Below are 12191 nucleotides of genomic sequence, written 5' to 3'. Positions count from 1 at the left end.
TATTTATTTGCTTCTCAACATCCAGACTTTCTAAGCAGAGTACTTCATTATAAAAAAGCATACAAAGAATAAGAACAATTTAAGAAGCCTGCTGAAATATGGAAGTTTTTGTAAAGTGCCTGAAATTCAGGAGGGAGTTCAGAAAGGAGTCCACAGGACTGGGTCCACAATACTGAATGCATGGCTTGTGGTAGCTACAAGCTATGCCTTTGGGCCATGGGAGACTACTAATAGAGACTGCCACTTGGAGCTCATGAGTGCAGCTGATCCCTGCCAAAAGTGGACAGTGAAAACAGCACTGACCAAATGATTGGTGGTGACTTTACAGGTGGTTTGGATCAACAGGGATCTTCCTTTGCACTGGCGCTTGAACTCAAGCTGAACTGCAGAGGAAAAATGGGTCACCTGACATCATTGTGATGCCAGGTGACTGACAGGTGGTTGGCCCCATCCAACTGTCCAAGTGGCTTGCCAGGAGTGATGGAGCTAAGGATCTGGTCTGCCAGTCAAATCCTGTCCCCCATCCCCTGCTCTATGATATATATCAACTTTTTATTATTCTAAGGTTTATTCGCGATTCCACCAGGGACATTTCAAAGGGGCATTTTCAACACATATTAAACAGAGTGGTACCTTGGTTTACAACCATAATCTGTTCCGGAGGACCGTTTGTAAACCCAAACAGGTTGTAACCCAAGGCGCACTTTTGCAAATGGGGCCTCCCAAAAAAATAAATGTTAGTAATAAAAAAATAAATGAGTTGTAATCCAAAAAAAGGTTGCAAACTGGGACACACACTTCCGGGTTTGATGTGTTTGTAATCCAAAATGTATGCAAACCAAGACATATGCAAACCAAGGTACCACTGTACCTACACTTTTTAACCTGCCTCAAATATCAGCATAGCATATGGTGTGTCTTGGCAACTGGCACTTCATTGACACAGCAATCAGCTCACCACATCCTAAGTACTTATGTTCTGGTTCAATGGGGAGAGGATGTAATTGATGGAACAGGGAGAAGCCTCTGTTGAGGTCCTGGAGAGCAGCTGGTCTGACTGTGCATCTTACGTTTGATGTAGCATATAGATTGCAGCTTATAGGGTCTCTGAATACTCTTAGATGGGATTGTGTGTTTGCTCCCTCCCTGCCCCATCATATCCCTCAGTGGACATCATTATTTCTTTGGTTCTGACCCAGATTCCAGGAGAATATGGACAGAGGCTTGGGGTGAAAATTGAAAGGCATTTTTAGAGAACAAATCAGGACTTGGCAGAGAAGTTAGATTAAATATTGATCCACCCCCCCCCTTCACATGCACAATGTGAAGAGCTTGACTGGCTTATTTTAAGCTAAAGGGAAGAGATGGCAACGCAGCAATGGGAAGCCACTCATGCAATTCAAACAACCTCATGGGGTAGTCTCCCCCAACATGGTATCCTTTAGATGTCTTGCCTGGGCTGGCTGGGGCTGATGTGAGTTTTAGTCCAAAACATCTGGAGGGCACCAGGCTGGAGAAGACCATCAAAAGGGTTGGTCCACACATACACATTTGTAGCTTGACAACTACCGGTGCCAGTCACTTGTCTGGATTGAGAAGCACTTTGCTTGGGTTGGGATGTAAGCTCTGACTGATTGTGGTATTTGATCTGCGATTGTTAAATCCATGCAGCTTTTCAATTCACATAAGGAAAGCCATTGACACTTTATATTTTAGCCATCAGCTAATATGCATGAGAATGTGTGAAACAGCCTGAGTGTTTGTGGCCTGGGGAAAATTAGCTGTGCAGTCATCAGGAATTCAGGTGTGTGAGAGTGACTTGGGCTGTGTACTCATCATACACATAATCTCCTGCCCAAAGGATCATGGGAACTGTAGTTTACCCCTTGCAGAACCATAATTCACAGCACCCTTAACAAACTACAGCTCCCAGGATTCTTTTTTTTGGGGGGGTGCTTTTAACTATATGGTATGTATGCAACTGTGGGTTCAAATCCCACATCAACCCTTCACTGAGGGCTCCTACATACAGGAATAACTCCTTTTCAAGGGACACTGAAACAAAAGGGTAGAAGGGGGGGAAGGAGAAGAGTGATTTCGAAAAGAAGTGATAATTACATGATATGGGATAACTCTCTGTAAACAGTTGTGGCCATACTAAAAAAATTACATAGAAACTACTATCTCTAGGGACATATCCAGTCTGTAGGAAACTTTAGCACAGACCCCACTGTGGTGACTTGTCAGTATTTCCCTTTCTTTTCCCTCACCATGTTGAGAGAAAGAGAGAGGTCCCATTCACACGTTACTCATGTGCCTGGGCTTGCCATGTTGATGCCCACCCCATTTCACTATTACTTTCTGCAACAACCACGTGTGTTGTGCACAGTGAAATTTCAACATGGAAGTATCTGCTGGAGGTCATAAGGAGGGTGTTGGTGTAATGTGAACAACAGGCTAAATTACACGGTGCTTGGTCTCATGTACTGAGTGGCACATCCCCCATGTCTGAATGTTCTGAGATGCACTGGGTTACCATAGCAACACCAGGCTCTAGGGTGTTTCCTTTCTCATGTCCTGTGTCCTATTTGCTGTCAGGTTCTGAATCTGTGAGAGTCAGAGGAAGAGGCTGTGGGTTTTACACAGCAGCATTAGTTAGCATGGTGGTACTGTTAGTGGACCTGTACATAAGTATCTTTACTTCAAAGACCAGAATACTGTAACTGCATATAGTATATTAGCTTTGTTTTGTATCTGGAGACATTGTTACTGTGTGGGAGAGGAGTTTTTCCCTTAACTGGAGGCTCTGGAAGAAGCTGTTCTTCTGGGAGCAGGAAATCTCTGAAGACCCTTCTGATACATCACACGGGTTGAGGTGTGGTGGACTAACAACTGGCTTCCACAAGGCACTAGCATAGGGACATCTGGTAGTGTAGGTATCCTGATTGTGCAAACGCCATGGAGGTGTTATAATTTCACTACAGGCAAGTGCACATGACATGTGGTTGTTGGAGAAAGGAGTAGGGACCTTGGGGTGATGCTAAAAGCACAACCCTGCTTACCTGTGGACATGGCAAGGCCCTAAACACAACACAGGGATATTGTTACACCAGACTTTGCCAACCTGGTGCCCTTTAGATGTTTTGGACCATAACTTCTGCAACTATGATAGGAGTTGCTGTCCAAAACATCTGGAGGACATCAGGAAGTTCCGCACGCCCTGCAGCAAATCACCAGGATAGCATTTGAGCTACAGGCAGCCATTCCAAGAAAGATACCCAGGAGGAGTGTTCTCCAATTCAGGGTCCACAGTCCCAGATTTCTGAGGTTCCCATTTCAAATGTCTGAGCCCCAACCAGCTCAGGGCTTGGTAGAGCGATCCATAGCTGGGACTACTGTGGAATGTGATCCATAGGGAGTAGACAACTGTGTGTTCTGAAGGCAAACAAGCAAACCCATAAGTGGACAGATGAGAGGATGCTTGGGACAAATCACATGAAGAACAGAACTATAATGCACTGGTTTTCACACTCTGTTCTGGGGAACACTGCAACTCCACAGAATGCTATTAGGAATTGACCAATGAGATGATCATTGACAGTGGACAGCTCCCAGAAAACTACAACTTAACACTACCACCCATCTGCTGCAATGCCCTGTAGGGTGCAGGAGTGTGTTGCCACATTCTAGCGTGCACTTGCATTTTGAAGTGAGGGAACTCTGGGGCACTCAAAAAAGAAAATTCTGTTGATTCCAGCTTTCTCAGACTCTAAGTCCCCCCCTACCTCCCCATATTCGGTTCACTCCACTTACACACCAGTTAAGAATGTATTTTTTTATCAGCTCATATATGCATTTTTGTGCACATTTTTCCTAATACACATTTGCCTATTATTACAAAGCTTCCCTTAGTATTATTATTTTTTTGTACTTTTTATTCACTAATGTACACATTTCAGTACACACTTTCATCACACACATTTTAATAACACTTTTAAAATAACAAATAATCCAGAAAATAGCTATGTTTTGGTTTGTGTACTGGTTTGGGAAGTAGAAACTATGCAGGTTAACATAAAAAATTGAACCAAACTAATTTCTCCCCCAGCTTTATAACAGACCTCACCAATCCTGAAAACCTTCACCCTATGGGGCTGGCCTTGGACATATTCCAAAGTTCTCTGCACCTCACAGAGGCCATTTAGCAGACACTGCAATGTGGAAAGACTCATCAGAGAGTTTGAAAAGCCTTAAGTGATGGAGTGGCAGGAAAACAAATATAACATTTCTCCTGTGACACTCCTAAGCAATTAAGAGAGCTGTGTGGATCAGTGGGGCCTTGGTGTGGGCTGAGACCACATATCTGATTGTTGGTGCCTACACATCTGACCTATGGATTCAAGCGAGTGTGGTCCCCATGTTGAGCTGCAATCCTAAGCAGTTTCTTGAAAGTAACTGCAGATGAGATCAACCATGCTTGTGCTTGAAGGAAACATGGCTGCAATGAGGTTGCACGGCTCAATTCAGATTGGAAGAGGTCACCATGCTAATAATAGTGTAGAATCTCATCCCATTGTGAAATAGCACATTCTTTGGTTACCTTAATCACTTTCTCAGCAGATCCATCTGTGAATCACTCCTTATGGAATAATCCACTTTGTCCAACTGAATGAGCTTTGTTTTCCACCCATTTCGCATGAGCAGCTGATAACAGAAATAGTGTGTGTGTGTGTGTAGAAAAAGAACATTATGAAGTATGTTGTTGACTCCTTAAGAACAAAAGAAGAGTCCTGCTGGATCAGCCCAAATGTTCTCACAGTTGCCAACCAGCCCGCTCACCACTTATGATTCTTCTCAGCTAGCTTCAGAGGGATATTGCCTCCAACCATGTGAGAAGAACATAGCCACTGTGACTAGTAACCATTCACAGATTTTTCCTCCATGAATTTAAAGCCATGCAAGTTTGTGGCCATCACGATTTCTTATGGAAGCTAATTTTTTACTTTTAACTATGTGCTGTGTGAAGAAGTCCTGGATCCCCCAACATTCAGCTTCATAGGATGTCCATGAATTATATAGTCTTATGAGAGTGCATGAGGCAGGGGGATTCTCTTCAACATTCATATACATCTTGATCATGTTCTCTTACTCACTTTTTTCTACCAGGTCCCAATTATTGTAACCTTTCCTCAAAGGAGAGTTGCTCCAGCCCCTTGATATTTTTGAGTGTTCTTTTCTGAGTTCCTCCCCAGCTCTACAATATCATTTGTGAAGTGAGTTAACCAGAAATGTACACAGTATTCCAACGGTGGTCACACTACAGATTTGTTTAATGGCATTATGATAGTGACAATTTCATTTTCAATCCCTTTCCTAATTAACCCTGACATACATTTTTTACCTTTTTGATAGCTGCATCTTCTTTATGCTCTCTACTGCGGTCTCCTGTCATAAGCCCCCTGGTTATGGCAGCCCCAGACAGAAGAGAAGAAGGACCAAGAGACAGCAGATGGGAGTCCCTTGTAACTCTAGATAACAGGGGTGTGTGTGTGGGAAAGCAGAGATGCCTGCTCTTGCCACCCACCCTCATGTGGAGTACAGAGAGTTATTAGGCAGCGAGGGAGGACTCTACCAGCCAGAGGGAGGAACTGAAGAAGAGTTGGCAGGGTATTGTGCCCGGTGCTGCTTTCATAAGTGGGATCAGCTTTGCTCACCCAGGAGGAGTGGGCAGGCGTATGCATGGAAGCTCCATAGGGTGAAGGTCTTATGAGTGAGCAAGCCCTACCTCAATTTTGAAAGCTTGGAGGGAGGGGCACGTCAAACTGTTGGGACATCTCCATAGCTTCTGTTTGGTTCTGAATCTTTCATCTTGCTCATGTACTCTGAACTCTTGACTCCTGGACCTTGTGCTTGCTACTGAACCTGTACCGCTATATGCTTACCCCAAGCTGGGCATTATTGAAACTCTTTGATGGCCCAAATAGATTTTAAAAGAACAAGGAGCTTCTTATTGATCTTATCGTGGCTAGGTGGAGAAAAGCAAAATTTTGGAAGGGAAAATACTTATTCTTCCCCCCCCTGTAGTTGCTAGTTAGAAATTTTGTATTTTGTAAAAAGGTAACAGAAGGGGAAGAAAGTATCTAAATATTCAAGCACTGCTTTTGACAGTTTGTTAAGTTTATATTAATTGTGTTGTCATGTTTACATTGCACCTTGGATTGCAATATGGCATCTGGATCCTATTTATCTCTGTAAAGTGGGTGGGTGTTTGAGTTTTTGGGTAGTTTCCTTTTTTTTGGTAGTAATGTCTTATCATTATTTATTATTATTTGTTGAATTTATATACCAGGAGGTCTCAGGATGGTTCACAGAACAATCTTATGATAGTGTCAAGGTTTTCTCTTTTGTAATATGTAAAAACCTAATAAAGGACTTTAAGGGGGTGGGGAAACTTGAATAAAAATCTCTTCTTACTTTGACATTAGTGCCAGTGTCATTGTGTTCTGGGACAGGAGCTAGACTCTCCCAATATCTCATTTTTAGGTCAGTCACTGCCAGTACACACTCCATACTGTTTCCAACACCAGCCAGCTAATTTCTCTCGGGAAAAGCTGGGCATGAAGGCAACAGCATTCCCTAGCCATGCCCTTGCCCATTGCAACTGATATTCAAAGCAAATTGCCTCTTCTTGTAAGGATTCTATGTAATAATCATGCTTAATGGCTGTCAGTAAAACTCCCCTCCACAAATTTGTCTAACTCCTTTTTAAAAGCCTTCTAGACCATATCTGTAACCACCCTTGCTGCATCCAATTACAGAAGCTAACTGTGCATAGGGTGAAGAGGCTCCTACCTCTGATCTGCTCTGAACAGACCTTCAAAGAATCAAGAGCAGTACTTTGCTGAAACATCTGCAGGGCCTGATGAAGACTGAAACACACATGCACACACACACACACGCGCGCGCGCGCACACACACACACACACACACACACACACACCAGTGGAGTTGGGGGACAGATAAACAAATTCTTACCTGAAATCACTGCCTATCCTTTTGCCTTGGTCTGGAATCCCAGGGTCCGGACACATGTTATGTCCCTGGGACACACCAACCTGTGTTACTACAAAGCAAAAAACAGCATATACAGAGATAGAATAGAAGACAGAATCATTAAAAAAAAAAGTCAACTCTGTTGGTGAATGTGAAGAGAAAATGGAAAATTACAAGTTGGAATGCATTTAATTTGTATGTTTCCCCCTTTTTTTAAAAGCAACAAAATCTTTACATGTCTACTAAGGGAATAAGTGCAATGGAAAGACTTAATTTAGCTCAGTCTAGGCAGCAGCCTCTGAGATCCACCCATCGCTGCCCCCCCCGCCCTGATGCGGAGCATGTTTTTGCCTATCTCTCACACACATACACACAAATTAAAGGGTACGTTTCCAGAACCAGCTATTTAAAAGGACACCTGTGGAATGACGCAGAATATCTGTAAAAAGCCCACCATCACCAAGACACAGATGTGAATGAAAAAGACACAGCTAAATAAATAAATAAATAAATAAATAAATAAATAATAAATAAGTTGTATAGTGTGACATCAAAAGTGTGCAGAGATATGAAGGGAGAAGAGGTCAGAAGCTGGTTGCAGCGTTCCAAAGTTGGTGATTTAGTTTGAATGTGGGGCAATCTGCAACAGAGCAAGCCTCTTCCTATTAGCAGAAGATTAAGAAAAGTCAACTGGACCAAGATTAACTCCATCCCACCCACTGCAGTCTTGCACTCTTGGCCACAAACACACACAGCAGGGATCAAACCAGGATGAAATGAGATTCAGAGAAAATATGTTGGTCTTTCAACTGTACACCAGCTTCTTTTTTAAAAAACAACAACCCCAAAGTAATAAACAAAGAAACAAATAGTTTCTACTGCATAAATGTCATGCATCCTCATCGTCATTGCTTTATTTCCTCCAACCCTTCTGTTATTTGATGCAGCTTAATTTTCTGACATTGCACTGGGTGGGTGGGTGAAGAAGAATGTGAAAGTTCTTTAGCAATGAATGGAAAAGCCACAGAGCATGAAAAAATGAATAAGCATGCCCAGTTCCCACTGCTGAGTGGCTAACTAAATCACACACACACTTACACACACATCTATACTATGTGTCCATTGGTCTCAGCAGATTCCCGATGATCACTGGAGAAGACTGGGTGCCAACGGTCATAACAATGATGAAAAGTACAGGTAGATCAATTTTGCACATGGAACTGAGGTATGTCACACAGTGAGCTCTCAACAGGGAGCCATGGTCAATGTTGGCCTTGGGACAACAGTACTTGGCAAGATACATAGGCTTGCAACCACATATGTTTCTGACAGGCTGTGCCTGCACTCAGAACCAGACAGGATCTCTTTAGAGGACAGCCATATCGCAGAGCCCAGCACATAGTGAGACTGGGAGAGGTTGGGATCAGGTCATCCTTAAAATGACACTGAGGTCACAAAACATCTATCTATCTGTATCTATCTATCTATTATCTATCTATCTATCTATCTATCTATCTATCTATCTATCTATCTATCATTTATCTATCATCTATCTATCTATCTATCATCTATCATCTATCTATCTATCTCTATCTCTCTATATCATCTCTCTATATCATCTGTCTGTCTATCTATCTATCTATCTATCTATCTATCTCTATCTATCTATCTATCTATCTATCTATCTATCTATCTATCTATCATCTATCTATCTATCTATCTATCTATCTATCTATCTACCATCTATCATCTATCTATCTATATATCATCTATCTCACTTCCAGGTTTTTAATCCTAGCAACACTTGGGAAACTCAATCCCATTGTGTTCAAAACTTATCCCTCAAGGCCTCTGACTTCCAGTAACTCTGCTGGTACTGATACACCTTGACTGCTAGTCCCCGACTTTCAATTTTGCTGACTTGGATGACCTGCTTTTCTGACTCAGCCTAGAAGACCTTGACACATTCACGCATTTCACTTTGAGGGGTGCACAATGTTTTCTGAATGCACACTAGTAATGATGATGACCATGGTGTGTGGAGCAACCCTCAGTTGCTATGGTGGGATAAAGATTGGAGCAGTATTATCAGCATTCATCCTTGTATTGTGAGTGCATTTGTATTCTCAGAAACAAGACGCAAACCCCATGAGCACAGATATGAAAAAAGACCTCAACAACTCAATGAAATCTTTTTTTAAAAAAAATAAAAAATAGGTAACATCCCTTTATGGATGATATTCTAGAAGAGTGTTTATGTTGCCTCTTTCTTCAATTCTATAATAGGAGGCTCACCCCCACCACCTCCCTTAGCAAACCCTATCATCCATCCTCCCCAATTTCTGCCTTTGGGGCGCAGATCCATCACTCCATCTTGAAACTCTTGAAGGAGAGCTCTTCAGTTCTGTGCACTGCCCACACAGACATTTCCCTAAGGAATGAACCATTCATACAACCAACCTGCAGGTCGTCCTATGAACCACAACATTTTATGAACCCAGTATCACCTCTCTGGGCCTTCTTTTCAAGCACATTGCATGGAAGGCCCAGTCCACAAACCATTTCTGTATACATGAACCAAAACAATTGCTGCAGAAGACGAAAGGCAGACTTGGAATGCCACATCTGTATACAAGGATGGGCTCATCATCCAGGTGGGAGACAATTTCCTTGCAGCTACCACATATGGATGCAACACTTTTTCCTGTGGAAGCACCATAACCATCAGCTATATTATTTAGAAGCCACTGATCACATGCTTGGTCCACCCATTTGGTTCCAGTCACCAACCTTTCTTAGGCCCATGGGCACATTTAGATTTTTGAGTTAGTGTTGTGGATGCCACCCTCTCTGGCCACTGCTTTCTCTCCCCTCCCTGTATCAGCCCCCCCCCAAAAAAGAGAGAATGCATGCAGATACACATTTAGCTTTTCCAGGGAATTTGGGCAAAAGCCAGATCCAGTAGAATTTATCTGAGCCTTCAAAAGCACATAGAGCTGAAAGAGGAAGTGGGAAATTTCCAACTTCCTCCTTCAACTCCATGTACCTTATAAAGGAGGAAAAAGTAACCATCTTCACCACCTTATGACCAATGTGGCAGTGCAGGAGGGAGCAATCTAGAGACTTTGTGGGCATTTGAGTAAGATCTCAAGGTCTTGTGATGGTGAAGCAATCATCATATCGTCAGGGAAACAAGAGAACACCAATGCAACCCAATACTACTACTACTACTACTACTACTATTACTATTGCATCACTGTCAGTGTGTATGGCACTTTAGAGAGTCCTGAGAATGTGAACAAAAGAATATAGATCACAATAACCATGAGAAGGTGTCAGGATTTTACTTGACCCAGACTCACCGCCATTAACCCTTCCAACCTGCCTTGATCCCTTGTTCTCCCTAGGATTGCTCCTCAAAAGCAAAGGTGGCAACTCAGAGTCACTGTAGGAATGCAGATTTGGCTGCCAGAAGTCACCAGATGACTCCTTGGCAGGAGGGAGAAGATCCAGCTGAGAACAATGCAGATGACATTGAAGAGCAGAAGTGAAGTTGACAGTTTGCGGAGGTGGGGTGTGTGTTATTGTTAGTTACTATGTTATGCAGTTTTGTTTTTATATTGTTAACCACCCTGTGATCCTCAGATGAAGGATGGTATAGAAATGTAATTAATAGTAATAATATAAATAATAATAATTGTAATAATAATTCTCTCCATCTCCTCTGGACCCTTGTTGAGTTAGCAGCAACTTATTGAACTCTTTAATCCCCACTTGGCTCAACTTATTGAGCATTTTAATCACTTGGCTCAGATCCAGTTCCTATGCTGGATGCTAGTCACGGTCACAGAGCACATTGGTTCCTGGGAACCAAGAAGTGGTTTTAAGGATGGTTGGAAATCATGGCAGTCAAGACACTGTGGCTCTGTTTGCATGTCACATTATACCATAGTTAAAATAAACTATGGCATAATGTGAATGCAGAGTGTGCTGGTGCCTTGCTCCTAAATTGTGGATGCTTTGCTCCTTCTCGGCTCCTTCTGCTGCTGCCACGCTATTAGGAAACAAGCCATGCTCTGGCCTAATTTTATGTCCATGATTCGTTTTCTTCAAACAAACCATGAGTGATAAGTCTAGAACAAGCTTTGGTTATCACTCATGGTTTGTTTAGGAGCAAGTGTGGTGTAGTGGTTAAGAGTGTCGGACTAGGACCTGGGAGACTAGGGTTCTAGTCTCCACCTGACCATGAAGTTCACTGGGTCACCTTGGGCCAGTCACAGCCTAACCTATCTCACAGGGTCGTTGTGAGTGATAAAATGGATAAAACTGTGTACACCATAGTTGAGCTCCTTGGAGAAAAGATGGGATATGACTGTAATAATAAATAAACTAAATAGAGAGGAAACAAGCCAGAAGCCTAGGTTCAGAAGTGACTCTAAGTCAGACTATGAGCTAGGATAGCTCAGTCGGTAGAGCATGAGACCCTTATTCTCAGGGTTGTGGGTTCAAGACACACGTTGGGTGAAAAATTCCTGCACTGCAGGGGATTGGAGTGGATGACCCTCAGAAAGAAGGGAAAGCAGCCTTCAGGCTGGAAAAGGATTCCCCACCCTGCCTAGACACTGACGTGTATCTTGTCCTTGCCTCTTGGACCAACCATCTGTGTCAGCCTGAAGGAGAGTCCAAAGTGCATGCAGATGGGGGTGGCTGGAGGTGTCTTCTCCTTCTAGATCCTAGCTAGCCAATCTCTCCTCTGCAAAATAAATAAATACAATTTGCCAATTCACAGTTCTGTGTTAAATGTATCCAATTATGGTTTCATTGTTTGCTGTGATAATTTACTTCAGCTACTCAAAGGCCAGGCAAACCCTCGTCAATCCTCCCTCCCTCTGTACACAGCATTAATAAAGGGATAATTGATCCGTTTTTTCCTTGGGGGTGGGGGAAGCTTCCATTCAATGAAGGGTTGTCTTTTAATATCAGCTAGAAGATAAATGAGTTTCTTATTGTCTGGGGAAGCGGGAAAAAGAAAATGGGCCCTCCCATTAAAAAAGCTTAGCTTTGGCCTGTTATTCCTCAAAGACTCTGTTGTTTTTGTTTTGTATTGTCTGGCAGATGTACAACAAAACACTCAGAAA

General features: G+C 42.7%; 1 protein-coding gene across 3 annotated transcripts in view; it reads right to left on the bottom strand.

Annotated features, from left to right (window-relative positions):
- The window catches only part of CSMD2 (CUB and Sushi multiple domains 2), a 480348-nt gene that overhangs the window by 209836 nt on the left and 258321 nt on the right, over window positions 1-12191 (bottom strand). For 2 of the 3 annotated variants that reach the window (XM_053398926.1, XM_053398927.1), the window contains exon 8: window positions 7036-7123. The exons of the other annotated variant lie outside the window; for it this stretch is intronic. In XM_053398926.1, the coding sequence (XP_053254901.1) occupies window positions 7036-7123 (88 nt within the window). The remainder of the gene's footprint in view (window positions 1-7035; window positions 7124-12191) is intronic. 3 annotated transcript variants of the gene reach the window in all.

Source organism: Podarcis raffonei, chromosome 8 (genome assembly GCF_027172205.1).
Source record: "Podarcis raffonei isolate rPodRaf1 chromosome 8, rPodRaf1.pri, whole genome shotgun sequence".
Lineage (NCBI taxonomy): Eukaryota > Metazoa > Chordata > Lepidosauria > Squamata > Lacertidae > Podarcis > Podarcis raffonei.
Note: the sequence above shows the minus strand (reverse complement) of the source record. Positions and strands in the feature narration are given on the sequence as shown.